The sequence below is a fragment of the Eurosta solidaginis genome, chromosome 4 (genome assembly GCF_040869045.1).
Source record: "Eurosta solidaginis isolate ZX-2024a chromosome 4, ASM4086904v1, whole genome shotgun sequence".
NCBI lineage: Eukaryota > Metazoa > Arthropoda > Insecta > Diptera > Tephritidae > Eurosta > Eurosta solidaginis.
The window spans coordinates 75,445,685-75,464,556 of NC_090322.1; the positions used below are offsets into that span (position 1 = coordinate 75,445,685).

The 18,872-nt window shown below is 34.0% G+C and overlaps 1 protein-coding gene across 28 annotated transcripts in view; it reads right to left on the minus strand.

The window, feature by feature from the left end:
* The window catches only part of Tre1 (Trapped in endoderm 1), a 713,802-nt gene that overhangs the window by 36,830 nt on the left and 658,100 nt on the right, over positions 1–18,872 (minus strand). For all 28 annotated transcript variants that reach the window (XM_067782128.1, XM_067782125.1, XM_067782124.1 and 25 more), the window contains one exon: positions 6,480–6,582. In XM_067782128.1, coding sequence (XP_067638229.1) covers positions 6,480–6,582 — 103 coding nt within the window. The remainder of the gene's footprint in view (positions 1–6,479; positions 6,583–18,872) is intronic.

The window sequence follows — 18,872 nt, forward strand, 5'->3', positions numbered from 1 at the left end:
ACTATATATTTCACAAAAAATACTATTTATTTCTCAAACTATTTCTAACGGTTCTGATCTGGACTCTTTTACCGGATGGTGCGCAGACAATAATTTACATTTAATTCACACAAATGCTGTGTTGTGTCTTATTCCAAAAAGGTAACTGCCACATACTTTATCTAAAAACTAAATACTAAATCCCTTAATCGTTGTCAAGAGAGTAAATACGTATAATTTTTAACTCCAAACTATCTCTAGTACCATTGACTTCGTTGTTTCAAAATTTGTTGGAATGTTTGGGTTCAGTAGACTTAACACCAGTGACTTTAAGGCCCTATGACGTTGAGGGCACTTTATATATCCTTGGTCAGAAGTGATCTTGAATATTGCTCAATAATATGGAATCCTTTCCATGAATCTAACTCCTATAAAATTGAGAGAGTTCAAAAAATGTTTATAAAAATTGCTTTAGGTGTGCTTCACTGGCCAGACGGCCTCCCATTATATACCAGCAGGCACAATTTGCTTGGTCTTCCGGCTTTGCATGACAGAAGAACTTTAATCTCAGTCATGCTTGACTTTAGCATGAATTGCTCTGATTTATCTAATTTGTTCATTCCATATATTTCATTGCGTGATCTTCGGCATAATAGATTATTTATCTAAATAACTAATAAAACGAATTATGCTATGAATGAACCTATAACTAGAACTATACATCTAGCAAATCGATTCAGTAGTGTTCTTAATTTTAATAACAGCTTATATAAGTTTAAGCTTGAATTGTTTTCTATTTTTAACTAGTCTGTAAGAAAGCATGTAGTTATCGACATGTAGAAGTAGATTATTGAAGTAGGTTATGGTCAGCGCAAAGCATTTATCAAACACCAAAGGTATGTCTCAATTGGGTGAATCCAATTTAAAGGGGTTGTGTAGGCAACTCTCTCAAGGGGTTCCCAGCGCAATATATAGCTTCCCTAACCCAATTGTCAACCTCACCTACACGTAGCGAATTCTGTTTCATTGACAGCCGAGACTCTGGCGACCCCAAGTTCTTCATGGAACTAGGGGGTGGGGAGGACGGGATGGCCTAGAAGGTTTAATGTGGTCATATAAATTGTTCCAGAGATGGTCAGACTAGTACCTTAATAGTGCTTTGCAAAGGACCATCAACATCGGCCCAAAGCCTTCGGGGAGTGTGTTTATCGTTAATACAACAACAACAACAAATCATGTACTTTTAGACTGAATGAATTAAATAGTAAATAAAATGCGCGCACAAAGAAATGACTAGTAATTCAGATTGATATTATTGACTGGGCACACTTAGCACATTTTTTTTGAACAGTTGATGGCTTAGCACAGTTACACATCATTTCAAACAGCACGTAAAAATTAAAATATTTTTTTCTATCCATGTATTTTGAATTCAGTTTTAAAACTGCATTAAAATACAATTTTTTAAAAAAAAGTTACTTAGCACATTTTCACATTAAGCTAACGAAATAGTTTTTGGAATACAAGAAATTAATATTTTAATATTTATTAACCAACTACATTGGCGATGTTGCTATGTTGTCGAGACCATTATCCATAAAGAACAACTTCCACACACATTATTAATATATTGCAAGCTGCGAAAAGTAAAACAGTGTTTATTACAAATGCGAATTTATATCGAGTCTTACCAAAACCAAGACGTAAACCGTAACATACTGTTACATACAATAGGAAGTCTTAATAGTCCAGCGCAAAGAGTTTATAACGTATAAGAAGTAGCGATTTTGTCATCGAGCATCATCATAATTATAGAATATCATCATCATATGCAATTGATTATCTACTAAACATGCAGTATGTACATTGTACACATAAATAGTTACTCGAAATAATCGAAAGTCATCTTTTTCACGAAAGTTAATGTCAAATTTAATATTTTGGTAACAAAAGAAGTGCACATATAGTAAAATATAGCAGTGAAATTCCATGTGCTGAAGATACATTACAAATCCAATTACTTGGTAATGCAGAATTAATTCGACAGATTAATAAATTACTCAGAGAAATGAATGTGCAATTTAAAATTGTAAAATAATTTAAAATAAAAGTTAATTAAAAAGATTAACAATAAAAGTTAATTTTCGAACATTACATTATTTTTACTAACGCAAGTCCATGCTACCATAAATCTTTGTACAGTACAATCAGAGCAACAACAATAGAAATATCAACGCATATATATATTACAAGCAAATCAAATACAGTCAGACATTGTAGTGGAAATCAAATTGGTGAGCTGCCTCGTATTATTTTATATTTGATATTTGTATGTATTTATTTTTATATGTATGTATTTAAGTATTTACACATACGATAATTTAAACTAAATATTTTAAATTATATATTTAAATATTTAAATTATATATTTAAAATATTTTTAACTGTAAACGCTCTCTTCCAGAAATTTCCTTTCTTGTTTTTATAATTATAATTAATTAATTAATATAATTCCAATAAATAACCTTAATTGAAAATTTACTTTAAAATCACAATTAGTTAGTTAAATGTTTCGTTCTCCACAATACAGCATACACACTTCCACACTTACACATAACTTAAATGATTCGCTCTTCCCAAGAAGAATTGGTAAATCCTTATGCAAATCAAAATAATAATGAAATTTTTGCTACCTCCGTGAAACTTCCACCTTTTTGGACAAATTGTCCAGAAGCTTGGTATATTCAAGTAGAAACACAATTCAATACAAAAAACAGTACACAAGACACTAAAAAATATGAACACACAATTACTGCACTACCTCAAGAAGTTATATTTACTATTTTAGATCACATTCAGAATCCACCACAAAACAATAAATTTGAACAAGTAAAGAAAATCTTAATTTAAAGACATTCTTTAAGTGAAAATAAAAAACTAGATAACATTTTATCAGATTCAGAAATGGGTGACCGTAAATCCTCTGAATTTTATTGGTCACTTATACTACTTGCTGGTTCCAATTTTAGTCCCGATATATTAAAGAAATTATGGATGAGGAAATTGCCTAATAATCTGAAGGCAATATTACCTAGTTCTAGTGTCGAGAATATAAATGAATTAACAAAATTAGCTGACAATATTTGGGAAGTAGATAATAGGTCAGAAGTTTCTGTTGAAAATAGTTTCCAAAACTCAAAGCATCAAGATTCAATAATTGAGAATTTGGTTAAAACAACCAATATTATGTGTCAAAATTTCCAAAAACTTTCACTTGAATTAAGTCCTATACGACAGGAAATTAATCAAAGTTCTAGATCGAGGTCTACTAATAGAAGTAACTTTAGGCGGGGATACAAAAGTAAATCTAGATCTAATTCTCGGAATAATCCGAATTGGTTGTGTCGATACCATTACAAATTTGGGGATAAAGCTCAAAAATGTCAGCACCCTTGTGCATTTTCTAAAAATCAGAACTCGTCAAACTAAAGTCATCTGTTGCTGCGACGACAAACATCGGAAATTTAGATATTTCCACTCGTCGCCTCTTTATTTATGATAAAACAAACAAATTACATTTTCTTATTGATAGTGGAGCCGAAATAACTGTACTTCCGGTAGCAAAATTCCCTCATGCTAAAAAGCCTTCAGATTTAATTCTTACAGCAGCTAACGGTTCAACAATTTCCACGTATGGGAAAAAGGTTTTGAATATAAATTTAGGGTTAAGGCGCGAGTTTCCTTTCATATTTTTAATAGCTGACATAGCTAAACCTATTATAGGTGCGCATTTTTTTGTGCAAATACGTTCTCTTGGTTGATATTAAAAAATGCAAACGTTTAATTGATCCAATAACAAGTCTTTCGGTTAATACAATCTCGTGTGTTTGTAACATTTCTCTTCCGAAAATTTTTGTTGTTGATAATAAGTATTCAGAATTACTACATGATTTTTCGTCACTAAGTTTGGAACCAGACTATCCAAAACCAGTGAAGCATAATACGGTATATAGACTTATTACAGAAGGAAACGTTCCATTTTCTAAACCAAGACGTTTAGATCCCATATAGTATAAGGTGGCTAAATCTGAATTAGATTTTTTGGTTAAAACAGGCATATGTAGACCACCAAATTCTTCAGTAGCATCACCCTAGATCTAGTACCCAAAAAAGAATTAAATGACTGTCATCCTTGCGGTGATTTTCGGAGACTCAATGTTGTAATTATACCTGACCGTTACCCTTTACCTTATATTCAAGATTTTAATATGAACCTCAGAAATAAGGGATATTTTCGAAATTCGATTTCGTAAGAGCTTATCAACAAATTCCAATGGCAGAAGTATATATAAAACTGCAATAACAACACCTTTTGGTATGTTCGAATTTATACGAATGCTTTTCGGACTTAGAAATTCGGCTCAAACATTTCAAAGAGTTTGTTTTTACATTTGATGACTTGCTAGTTGCCAGTGAAAATGAAAAACAATATTTTAAAGATCTTAAGTTACTTTTTCAACGTCTGGCAGAGTATGGTTTTAATATAAAACCAAACAAATGTATCTTTGGGTTTACAAACATTGATTTTTTAGGCCATAATATTTCTCAATCGGGTATCAAACCATCAGAAGAGAAAATAATAAATATTCGTAGTTTTGAACGCCCAAGGACAATTAAACAGGCACAAAAATTAATTGGATGGTTAACTACTATCATCGTTATATACCAAAATTGGCCGAGTACACAGGAAAATTATACGATTTAATCAATCGAACGGATAAGAAACGAGGCAAGACTTTAGTTAGGGATGACACATCCAATACAGCCTTTGAAAGTATTAAAGAAAAGTTTGCATCTACGATATTGTTAAATCATTTTAACAAAGATGCAAAACTATCTTTAAACGTAGATGCATCTAATATGGCAATTGGTGGCGTAATACATCAGTCATTTAATGACATTTTGGAGCCACTCTCATTCTATTCAAAGAAACTGTCTCGGTTCGAAGTTAAATGCAATACATTTGATAGAGAACTTTTGGCTATTTATTTGAATATTAAGCACTTTCGCTATCTCTTAGAAGGACGTCAATTCATAGTATCGCGATATCTGTTGGTATCATCATATTTTCGGCAAGAACGCAACTCGGTGTCGGTCCCCAGGCGCTTTCACACCAAAGCTTTCGGAAAACTAGTCAGCCCTCCGTACAAGGCGGCTATGTTGGAGGAGAATATGAACTCCAGCCGCCGTTACATTTGAGACAGAACGTCTTCAATGAAATTTCTCGACACGGGCGCCGAAGTTTCGGTTGTACCCAAACGTCACGGTGAGAGTATGCAATCAAACGCAATGAAACTGGTTGCTGCAAACAATACTACAATTAATACATTCGAGACAGAACGTCTTCAATGAAATTCCTCATCGACACAGGCGCCGAAGTTTCGGTGGTACCCAAACGTCACGGTGAGAGTATGCAACCAAACGCAATGAAACTGGTTGCTGCAAACAATACTACAATTAATACATTCGGCAAACGACAAATAACATTAGATCTCGGCCTACGACGGCAATTTAAGTGGTGTTTCATAATCGCCGACGTTGCGCATCCTATAATAGGTGCGAATTTCCTAAAACACTGCGACGTGTTGGTGGATTTAAAAACAAAGCAAAGAATCTTTAACGCATACGCATACGCAAACGCAATTGCAAACACAAACCAAGGAATTATTTCCAAATAACCAACATAATTTTTTACGAGAACTACGACACTACGACGGCATTTCGAGACCGTTCGACCAATACAAACGTCACAGCATGGTAAACCTGCGGTATTTGTTCCCAAGGTTCTGCGCTTATGCAGCCATGTTTTTCTACGTGACGATACAATTAAAAAGCTATTGAAAGCACTTTACGACGGGCCATACCTGGTTGTAACGATAATGATTGAGATGAATTAGCAGCAATAACACAAGCCGCAAGTATTGATGCCAGCACATCGGCGAATTTTCTGGAAAGGGGGTGGTGTAGTGACTACCCAAATCGAACCCTGCAGCAATATGTGGCAACATCATAGAACAGCTGAGTTTTAGCAACTACAGCCAACGTCTAATAATAATTTGAATTTAAACGCATATATAATTTGGGACTTTCCATTTTAAGATACGACATTGTTCTTTTTAGTTTTAGTTTTAGTCTAAGTTTTATTTGAATTATTAAATATAGAATAAACATAACATTCTATATATATAATACTGCTATATTGCTGCTACAGGGTAAGTACACTCACAAACATCAGAGTGTCGATATATTGCTGTTTAAATGTTTTTGTATTCAATAATCGAATGTAATCTTGTCACACTTATGCTGTTATAATCACAAACAATTTGTAGGCTGTCTTGTTTTGATTTCGAATTCAAAACTCATTGCGAGCATTTTGTATTAGCAATATAGGAGTATTATATATATGTTATTAAGTAATATAAATAAAATGTGAAACTTACTAGCAGCAAAAATGATGTAGACCAGATGAGAACAAGTTGTATCAGGATGTAACTGCGTTTATAAATTTGCACGTACAACCAACGGCAGGCAATTAATATGTATCTAAAATGTATGAAAAATAGTAATTGAAATAAAAAATAAACAAAGAAAAGTCTTGACTCGGCCTGAATAGCTAGGCCATGTAAACAAAAATATTTAATATTAAGAGGCTTCGTACAAAGATATCTACTTTAATCCCTAAAATTTTGTTAGTTTAGTTTGAAAACAAATTTAGGTAGCTTTCTTTTGTTAAATTAAAACTAATGCCATGTCAATCATTTATTATTTAAAATTAGATTTGAAACGACAAGCTTTAGCCATTTCCACTGTGGAAACATTAGCCGTGTTTTCTTTCCCACGCGTATACGTTTACGTTTGCGCGTAAAAAAAACAGTTTGGCTCGCTTAGATAATGCTTAGGAGACCCATCTAGCGGCAGTGGTTAAATAACTACAGCTACAGCACAGGGTGTACCGAAAAGCGGAGACACAACCCTCTGATGGCTTTAGGGTATAACATATAGCTGAATCAATTGCGATGAAATGTGGATGAAATGTGGACACACATAGAATACATAGAATTATTGTATAGGGTGAAACAAAGACACATATTTCAGTTACATCTGAGTATAATGCGTACTGAAATTTAGTAGGCCAAATTTTATGCGCATGAATTTCAGAGGTGTTTTTAAAGTTTGTCGCTTAGCAGTCCATATAAAGTTTAAGCGTAAACGTATATAGAAGTAAAAAAAAAAAAAACACAGCTATTTATAAGTGAGATCGTCTACTGTCATCATTATTAATTTCTATTATAATAAGTACTATGTACAAGCACTCACCAAATTGGAAATTTATACCATTTTTGCAATTTATTACGAAATTTATCATATAATAAATTTCCAATTTAAAAAAATTGCGTAATAAATTGTTTCAAACTACAAATTCAACCTTGTAAAGTGTATTTATTGAGTAGATTTAAACGTCAGTTACGCAACTATATGATTGGTTAATCTCATCAGCTGATTTCTTTTTACATTTCACTGGAGTAGGGATTGTCAAAAGAAGAGGGCAAACTCAAAATGAAACCAAAACATTCTACACATTTTCTTACAACACACAAAAATTTCAAAGTTTTATGTTTTTATTTCATTCGCCTAATACCAACAGGCATATTTTGACAGTCTGAACAAAGGTATGTTGCTGCTGTAGAGATGAGCCAACCAGCTATCAAATTTCTATTGTGTAAGCTAAATTGCGTTGTATGAACACCTCTGAATTTAAATCGAAATTGGATCAATTTATTTTTCTGTTTGAACAAAGTATAATGATATTTCGGAAGTAAAATTCCATTGATATAAAGTTACTTTTCACATATACATTACCTATTATGACCTGCTCGCATTGTCACGGTTCTGTTAAAGATCTTTTGTTAAAAGTGGGCGTGGCCCTTGACCGAGATAGTCTATTTTTAACAGATATATTCACTGTTTTAATGAAAGTGCGCGCACCAAAATTTGTGGCGAGCTACTTTTATAGTTTTTCTAAAATTGTTGACTTTGCAATTTTTCTGCTGTCCTAGTATTTTTGAAGTTAAATTGCATCGATATAAAGTTAATATTCGCAAAGATATTGTTTATTATTTTCGAATTCGATCCTTTTAATATAAAAGTCCTCAACCGGTTTCATTCGTAAAATTCAAATTTTATAAAATCAGGCGGTGCTACTCTTTTTTCAAAAATTTCCAAATTTTTATACATATAAAAAGTGGGCGTGGGTATAATAAAATTTCGATCCTTTTAAATAGCAATGGGTGATGGGTGGGAAATAAACAAAAAACCGAAAAAACGGACAAGGACTCCTTCTATGAATAACTAAAAAAGACGTACGATAAATGCCCCTACCATGTACTAAAGTCAGGCTGGGCGACTTTAACGCCAGAACGGGCAAGGAAAGGGGACTTTTTTTTAAAGGACGTTGTGACAGCGTACTGCCCTCAAGTGTCCCAATGAACCCAGGCTAATCCTGGTCAAAGGTTTTTTTTGAAAATGTTATTATTTGAAATTGTTATAACATTTTTTGTTGTTATATCGACTTACTGACTTGTAAGATCGCGGGTTTGAATCGAGCTCAAGGCCTAACAATAATTATTTTCTGAAGGTATCTTATTAGGCTTTTCCGGTCTTAGTTTTTTTGAAGAGCGAAATAGAAATACATTATTCCACTTTTCTAACCCAACGTTTCGCTAATAACTTCTTAGCATCATCAGGGGTATTTGTTTATTAATTATATCTGTTACAAACAACAAAATACAAAATATGTTAAATTACATACAAATACAAAATATATTGAATTTACTAAATCCGTATAAAAAATCAATTAAAAACTGATAAACATACATACAAAACCAACTTACAATATTGCACCCCGCCGAGGGGTTTTCCCCGTTTAACACTATTTAAAACTATTTATACTCAGCTGAGCAGAGCTCACAGAGTATATTAATTTTGTTCGCATAACGGTACCCCGCAACGGCATACGAGATAGATATAGACTTCTATACACCAAAATTATATGGGCGAAAGAAGAAATTTATTTAGCCATGTCCGTCCATCCGTCCGTCCGTCTGTCCGTAAACGCGATAACCTGAATAAATTTTGAGGTATCTTAATGAAATTTGGTATGTATGTTCATCAGATCGCTATTTAAAATGAACGAAATCGGACTATAACCACGCCCACTTTTTCGATATCGAAAACTTCGAAAAACTGAAAAAGTGCGATAATTCTTTACCAAAGACGGATAAAGCGATGAAACTTGGTAAGTGGGTTGACCTTATGACGCAGAAAAGCAAATTGGCGAGGCACCGCCCAAAGGCAATTTAAAAGTTGTACAAGCTGTAATTTGGCAGCTGAGTATGTAATATTCGGTTACACCCGAACTTAGCCTTCCTTACTTGTTTAAACATAAAAAATTTTTGAAAACATTGAACATTTATGGACAGTATATCCTACCATCTTAACGCTATGGTAATCTCGTCGATACTAAAAGCTATTTTCCTAAACACGTAATGTAAGCAGATACTATATTGTCTGTATCTTCTTTCTTGTTAATCGTTTTTTCTCTTTCTTCCATGATTCTCAGGCTTTTTAAAGTGTATCTTGTTGTTTATTTCCTTTCCGTGTCAATAATTTTCTCATTAATGAAGTCAGCTGAGTGTCCGCTTGATATTATGTGTTGTGATAACGCTGTACTGTTCTTTTGTTTCCTTCATGTTCACCCAGTCTAACACCTAAGGGACGCTTCGTTGTTCCAATATTTATTTTATCGCATTCGTCGTTTGGTTTTTTTTTGTCTGCAAGCAATTTCATGAATGATGTTGTTTTGTTGGTGGAGATCTATGTGACACTTTGTTCTTGTAAATATCGTTGACAAAGTGCAGTTTGACTTAAGGTAAGGCCACATTAGGCTGCACTACGCAGCACTACACTGTTCTACAAAATATTCTTTGCATTTATTCTTATGAGGCAATTCACACCTAGCGTCAGCAGCACTGCCCGACCCGGCACAGCGCAGCAAATTTGATCAATTAGGCAAAAAAGCCGCGTTGGGAAGTGTCGCGCAGTGCTGCTGCCGCTAAGTGTGAATTGCCTCATAAGAATACATGCAAAGAATTTTGCACCATCTTTTTTCAATCTGGGCAAAAGAGTGTGGAACTCTCCTTCCTCATATCTTGAGGATGAGATGTCTTGGACCCGTAGCCACGACCTTTTTCTTTTCCTTTCCTCTTCTTCGCACAAAAATGAAATAATTACAGCTTCAAAAACTGTGTCATCAATTTTTCAAACAAAAATAAACACAAACTTTTGCCGCAATGTGTCGCTCGATTGCCGCTTAATGTGAATTGCCAAAATATGTCGCTCTGTGAGGCGCCGCTGCTGCTACGTGTCGCGCAGCGTAATGTGCGAGTATCTTTATAGGCAAGTGTTGTGTTTGTTGTTTTTATTATGCTGTGATCAATATTTTCGGTAAGTTTGTGTATGTATGTCACACTGTAAAACTTTTTCGCTGCTTTTGTTTCTAAATTTGTTCTTTCGGTTGGTTGGTTGCTGGATTTCATGATTTCTTGGTCTATTAGCTCTCGTATTTAATTATTAGGATAATTTTTGCTGCATAAAATATTATAAATTTGAAAATACAAGAACGAAATTGTTTTAACAGAGGCTGACAAGGGAAAGGAAACAGTAGCAATGTTTAAAACTGAGTATACAGAGAAATCGAAAACAAAAACACTTACATAGCAACAAGAACTGACCTTTATATGATACTTTACAAAAGAAAAACAACAGAATAGTGAACGATCTACACAAAAACCAACATATCGACTATAGAGAGAAACAACAACTCACTTGCTCTGCGGCTACGACACCTAGAATATATGGATTGCCAAAAATACATAAGCCTGAAATTCCTTTACGTCCTATTGTTTCTTCAATTATGGTCCCCTGCTACAAATTCTCTAAGTACGTTGGAGATATTCTACAAGCTTTAATATCAGGTAAAAGGTTATGTGATAATGAAGTGCTAGTGCCCTTTGATGTCGTTTCATTGTTCACTAACATACCAACAATGTTAGCCTCGAAAATAATTATATGGAACCAAATAAAAGAAAAAACCAGTATTCCAAAGCCGAACTTCCAGTAGATATTAGATTTCTCCTTAAAGGTAATAATTAGTTTATGTTTAATAAAATGCTTTATACGCAAACGTTTGGAATACCTATGGGCAATCCAATTTCACCTACAATCGCTGATTTTGTTATGGATGACATACTTGACAATCCTGTTTTGGAACTAAAGCAAGGATTTGATATAGACATAAAATTTATCAGCCCAATTCTAAAAAAAATCCTTGCAAGTTTTTCCCCTTCTCCCATTCCTCGTATTCTAAATAAAAATTCCTTGTGAGTTTTTTCCACTTCTCCCTTTCCCCTTATTCTGAACAATGCTCGAAAAAGCGGAAACCGGTTATGGGAGTAAAGTAGGTATTATGAATGTAAGTGAGAGGGAGATTTTTCTGCCATTTCTTAAGAGTTTTTTCACTGGTAACATTAAAGGAAATGCATCAAAATAGTTAAAGTAAATTGGTTCTTTTAAGAAAGAACACTTATTTGTACAAATTTGTGCTGAAATATGTACATTCTACCACAATATTCTTTATTTTAAATCGAAAGTAAATCATAAGCAACGGAAGAACTCTTGGTATATTTGATGTGCCATCCAGAATTTGTGCAAGGATTTTTAAAGAAGGCTTAAATAGATTTTGGCATATGACGAAAGGCGAATTCAACTCGACTTGGCCGCCAGAAAATTGTTTTGCTGAATGGAAGCAGGCAAATCCAGCAGATTTGTGTTATCCTGCCATCTTCCTCTTCTTATACTCCTCCGTTGATGTTGCTGTGGCACCAATTAAAGATCGTTTGATGTGAGTGGACGTGTTTACACTGTGTCGTGGGGTGCGCGCATTTGTTTATACGTTTTATTTCGTTTTCTTTCTTTCGTTGATATCACTAAAGCATTTGACATGGTTGATCACAAAATTTTATTAGACAAATTGTATTTTGCGGGCTTCCGTGGGTTTATATATAATTGGTTTAAATCTTATTTGTCAGGAAGAATTCAAAAAGTAAAAGTTGGAAGTAGTATAAGTAACCCAGTTACAATTAGCTTAGGTGTACCTCAAGGATCTGTCTTAGGTCCTATTCTATTTTTGATTTACCTTAATTCAATATTCTCGCTGCCATTGTATGAAAAAGTAACAGCCTTCGCTGACGACCTTGCTATCGCCTATGGTTCATCGACCTATCTGGATTTAGTAGCAGGAATCAATAACGATGTGCATTTGCTAAGAGTGTGGTTTGCAGCACATAAGCTCTGTGTCAGCAAGAAAACGAAGTTGATGTATTTCAATTTGCATCCAAAATCCTCGCCTGACATAGCCATTGTATTCCATGCTACTGACTGCAAACGTTTTGTACTAAATAATTTTCTGTTCTGTGCATCGTTTAAAGCTGAAGTAAATTGTTCCGATAATGGCTTCACTATTGAAAAAGTAAGCGACTTCCAATATCTTGGTGTTATTGTTGACCAAAACTTGAGTTGGTCTACGCATATTTCTCGTTTGAAGTCCTACTTGCGATCTTCCATTCGTTATTTTTACAATTTAAGAAAAGTTTGTTCAAACGAAACACTTAAAACTATTTACTACGCTTTAGTCCACTCCAAGCTCCAATATGGCATAACCTGTTGGGGTGGCGCTGCAGGTAATAAAATCCAGCAGCTTCTAACTATTCAAAAATGGGTCATAAGAAAAATATGTAATGTTGATCGTTTTCACCACTCTATGGAGTTGTTTAGGGATCTGAAAGTTCTTCCTGTTAAGCATATGTACTACTATAAAACGTTAAAGATATTTTTCATTCGCTGTGGGTATTTACATAGCCTGGTATCGGATAGTTATAACTTGAGGCAAAACTCATATGGACTTGTGTATGTCCCGACCTCTCGAACAACCAACTTCAACAACTTCTTTACTATCGTTTCTTGTAAAGCTTTTAATGCGTTGCCTGCATGTATACGTGTCACTAGAAATCTGAATGAGTTTTTGGGAAAGGTTAAATCTTTTCTACTAGAGAAATCACACGAAGACATCAAAATTTTGCTGAACCATAGCACTTAAAAAAATATATGTACATATTGTATTAATATATTTTATTACTTATTATTTTTAATCAAACTTCACCCCACGCACTATTTTACATGTTTTTGAATTCAATTTTATTCGGAGATGGCATTCGATACTAAAATACATATATTTTTACAGAATGCCTTACTTTTCTTTCTGTAATTATGGTTAATTTAATTTAAGTCGCTATTGTAACATATATGCTGTTTTGAAAGAAAATGAATAAAAAATGAAATGAATTCATTACTAATTTCAGTGAATACCATATGTAATACTGTGCATTATTTATACTTTATTTCTTAATTTCAAACAAATGGGCAACAATAATTACTTTTAAATTTTGTAAACAAAATAAGAAACGCGAAACGAAATCCCGATTGACAAAACAGTTGACTTCGAATATTCAAAATTCCTATTCCTCAATTATTGTTCTCCCTAGGAGAAAAGAATTGGAGGAATTTTTCCGCGGGAATAAAAAATCCGTGAGAAAAAAATTCCGAGGCAATATGTAAATATGTGGACGATCTCTTTGCTATAATTAAACGTAGCGGGGCGAACATTATTCTAGATATTCGAAACAAATATCACAAAGAACTACAATTTATAATGGAAATGGAAGCCAACTACAAAATAATTTTTCTTGACGTCTGCATCCATCCACCTACCTCTTCTGGACGCTTAATAAACTACCTTTCCTCTCAACCGACCAAATATAAGATTAATACAGCAGAAAATTTCATACATAAAATATTGACTTTAAGCCACAAAACTTTTCATAATGCCAATATAGAAAAAATTTATAATATTTTACGCAGCAAGAATTACACTGGTTTACAGCCAAAAGCCTTCCGATTCCGAAAATCAAGGTTATTTTTAATTCTATGGTAAAGTTTTTTAGATATTTACGAATAACCGTTTTTTCATAAAATAAAAAAAATTGGGTCCACTTAATCATACATATATATCTCATATATCTCTAGAAAGAATTGAGCAATTCCAGAACGGTTTGAAGCTTTTAAAAGGTAATACATTTTTCTATAAACTGTGCATACAACACTTTTTGCTAGGCCCTGCAGATTCAAAGATAACGAACAATTATTACGGATTTTTTAATTTTTTTTTGTAAAAATATAAAAAAATGTGTACTTTGCGAGGAAGGATCTCGAAAACTTTTTATTTTTTGCAGATTTTTTTTCTCTCTAAACTCTGTTTATTACAAAAAAAATAACCTATCATTCAACAAAATCGATGAACTAATACAAAAGTTATAAGCATTCAAATAAATATATCCATATAGTAAAACTTAAGTACCCTACAAATAATAGCATATGTACATATGATTCTGTCTTAACTCTATGATCTTATTTTATAATTGAAAAAGTTATGTGTTTTGTTTTGACGCTTATTTAGATTAGGGTCGGTTTCTTTACATTTTTCTCGTTCTTGTTTGTTCGGAACTGGACGATGAATTCAGATTTAGGGCTATATATTCTCATGTAAATTTAAAAATTTTCATACAAATTTTATGTTTATCGGGCAGATAGGTTTTAAAGTTAACTGAGAAACGGTCTTAAATATGTTTTTTTATTTACCCATTTCCGCATAGTATTTGATTAAGTCGTTCACCATCATCTCGTAGTTAGGACTTTTGTGTTGTGTAAAAAAGAAGTAACGACCTTTTCAAAAGAATCCCACGCTGCTGCCTCCACTGGTGACAATAGTTCTGTGAAATGGTTATTGGTCACCATTTTCCTTTTTTGCGGTCCCACAAAAATCCCTTTCTTTATTTTTGCTTTTGAAATCTCTGGAAAGATTGTCTTCAAGTGACGAAAAGATTCGCCTTCTTTGTCCAAAGCCTTGACAAAGTTTTTGATAAGGCCGAACTTGATGTGGAGCGGAGGTAGAATTAGTTTTTCCAGAACGGTTTCTTTATAAGTGGGGAGTATTTTATGTTATCCACCCCAACTTGAAACTCGATTCGTTGTGGCCAAGCCTTTATGATGTAGTGGCCTTGACGAGCTTGGCTATACCATTTGCATAGAAAGCAACAGTATTTTGTGTATCCACTTTGTAGACCACCTAGCATTCCAACGACTTTAAGATCGGCACGTATATTCCAATCATGTTCTTCGTATTTGATTAACTTGAGCAATTTTTGCATTATCTCATACGTTTCCTTCGTATTTACTGCATGCGCGATCGGGATAGATGGCTTTTGGTTGCCAATATGCAATAATACGGCCTTTAAACTTAATTTATTGCCGTCTATGAACAATCGCAATTATTTTGAATCATATTCTCCACCAAACTGTTTGAATAGACCAGCAATATCCTTGCAGTAAGAAACACTGTCTAATATGTTACCTTAACATCGGATGAAACAAATTTAAATTGTTGCATACGAGAGGCGTGTAGTTCGGCCTTTTCCAAGCGTGTAGTTTCCCTTATCCAATCATTGAGTTGTGCTTGTGACAATGAGTTTCTATCGGTTTCCGTTTGAAATCCAGTACAACATGATGCCGCGTAATCAGATACTGCTGTTGACAATGAAACTGGAGCCGGAACTAAAGTTAAATTTGATTCTGGCAATGTAGCTTCCGTTGAATTTAGTTCTGGTAATGACACTGTAGATACGCTCGCATTCTTGACTTTCCAACCCCAAGTACTTTTGTAGTACAAATATAGCAGTCCGTTGAATGGCAAGTTGGTTCCCTCCACTTTACTGGTGTAATAAATTTCATATGTCGCCTAAATAGATAGTTTCAGAAATTAGTCAGGGAGCAAGTTCCTAATTTTTACAAGGCACCTTTTTGTTCCGGTTTCCGAAAAAATCAATTCGACTCGACATGTGGTGCACACAGTATTCGGTGTTTTAGGCTCAATTCCAAAATACTTATAGTATGTAACTTTCAAAGGATTTGAAAACACACGTCGCATCCTTTTAACGATAAATTGACCGCAGATGAAACAGAACATATCTGGATCATTTGTACCCTCAAACTCCCGCGCCATTTTATTCATATTATATTTTTAAGTAAATGACGGGTTATAAACTGCAATTACAAAATGAACAGTATCCGGCGAGCCTTGTAGATATTATGAAGGAGAAGGCGCATGCACTATTATTTATACTTGAATCAAGTAAAAATTCAAAAGGTTCCCTAGTTCTACAAAGAAAACACTACCTGCCTTAAAAATATGCTCTTGTTACAAATGTACCTGGGTTTGAGAAAACGACACTAAAATTTTTTGTATGTAATAACCCGTCGAAAATCTACCTGCTATGTACCAGTAGGGTACTTAAGTATTAAATGGATATGTTTACTTGAATGCTTATAACTTTTGTATTAGTCTATCGATTTTGTTGAATGAAAGCTTTTTTGTTTGTAATAAAACAAATCTGCAAAAGAAATAAAAAGTTTTCGAGATCCTTCCTCGAAAAGTACAATTTTTTTTTTATTTTTACAAAAAAAAAATTGAAAAAATCCGTAATGATTGTTCGTTATCTTTGAATCTGCGGGGTCTAGCAAAGTGTCTTATGCACAGTTTATAGCAAATTTTATTACCTTTTAAAAGCTTCAAACCGTTTCGGGATTGCTCAATTCGTTCGTGGATCCATTATTTTTTTTTAACGGTAATTCGTAAATATCTCAAAAACGTTACCATAGAATTAAAAATAACCTTGATTTTCGGAATAAGGGGGTGGTTCTACATAGGAATTTCATAATGGCGTCTCTGGTCCAGAAAAAAATTGGAATTTGTGATCCAGTGTTATCCCTGTTTAAGTGACTTGCGCTCACTTAAATATGAAACGGTTCCGTGACTTGCATTCAACTAACCACCCCATCTGTGACTTGTGGTCACTTCTCCGGTGACTTGCGTACACCTCACTAGTTATGACTTGCGTTCATACAACCCTGGCTGTAGAGTAGACTGGAGTTGCCATCCAGTGCTTCCAGTCAACATTGTTGGAGTTGCCTTCCATCAATAATAGATCCTATAGATACTGGTGTGCGATGCGTCATCGCGCTCTCTTGCTTTTTTTGTGCGAACAGCCTACATCGATCAAAAAACCGGATCCGTTTTAGGTATATCATCCACAAAGCATCTACCATTTTCATCAGGTTACCAAACCCGGAGCAATCATTTTCAGCATTACCCTCACCTTATCCAACAAAAGGAAAAACAAAGGAAGTATCTATCCACAAAACGTAAGTTGTAATTTTCCTTATCAATCAACTAGAAGTAGCACTTGCGCTGCACCAGTCCCCAAAATATCACCAGACCCTGCGCAGTCGAGAGGCGCATCGAATTCCGCGCGTCATATCCATAATCAATTTCCCGTTTTTCTTGTTACAACAATTAATAATTTAATTATAGAATAATCCAATCCAGTTAAATCGACTTTCATTGTAAATGACATTATCGTCTACATATATATATACATAATTTCTGTTAATGTTAAGTATTGAATTCAATAAATGAATTAGAATTAAATTAAAATACATTTGCATCATTACGCTAAACATTTGGTCCTTGCGAGCCAAATTTGAAACAGTGGCAACGCAAAAGGTACAACACTGTTTGTATATCACCATCGCCCCATCGCTAATTTTCCATTCGAATTTTCAACTCTGCGCGTGTGCTACGTAAAAATAAAAGTTCTCATTAAATAGTTGTATATTCCTCAAAATAGTGTGAAAAGTATTAAAGAAGAGGGTTTAAAAAAAACTCGAGTATAGTTGTGAAAAACAAAAAAAAATTCATATCGTTTTAATACGCAATATAAGCATTATCGCCGCACAAGCCAAACAGCTTTGCGCACAAAGCATTGTCCACTCAGAACCCTACAGTGGTCTAACAAAAGACAGGAAAAGGAGAATAGCGCTTCAACCAGGGTGAGAACTGGCCACATACGCACGTAAGTGAAAATCCATTTTTTTCGCTCAAAAAAGTGCATATACATTGTGGCAACTTAGCCCGTTAGATTTAAAGGAAACCGCTACTCCCCACATACGCACATACATATATGTAAATATATCGTTCCATTCTGCTATTTTTCGAATAGCGGGACTAACCCTCCAACAATCGCTTCCATTTTTCGTTCGTAGCTTGCGCTTACGCGAGCAGCGACAGCAGCCTATCTCTTCTGGTTGTTCATAACATATGTACATATGTATGTATATTTATTTATTAATAAAGTGCATACTAATTTTCGCTATTTGTACTAGCACACCAAACAACCTCTATTCCTTATAATTAATATAATTTCATATACATTTTTACTTATACTTATTCATGCTATTTTCACTAGTCACTACCACTATTTACCTACCAAAAAATCCCTGCCTTTTCAATTAGCTTCCGTCTAAAAAGCTACTAAAATTCAAAATATATATATGTATATATACAGAATTTTTCTTAACTTTATACAGTTCATATTTGAGATTTTTCCCAAAAAACAGACAACACCACTAGTTGCTTATACGTATACATAAGCGCCTGTTTGTATGAATGTGGTTACATATTCCAAGACAAAAAAAGGGTGACCACAACAATCTTAAGACCTGCGCATTCCAGCACGTGAATAAATGCGTTATTACGTTGCTTGCGG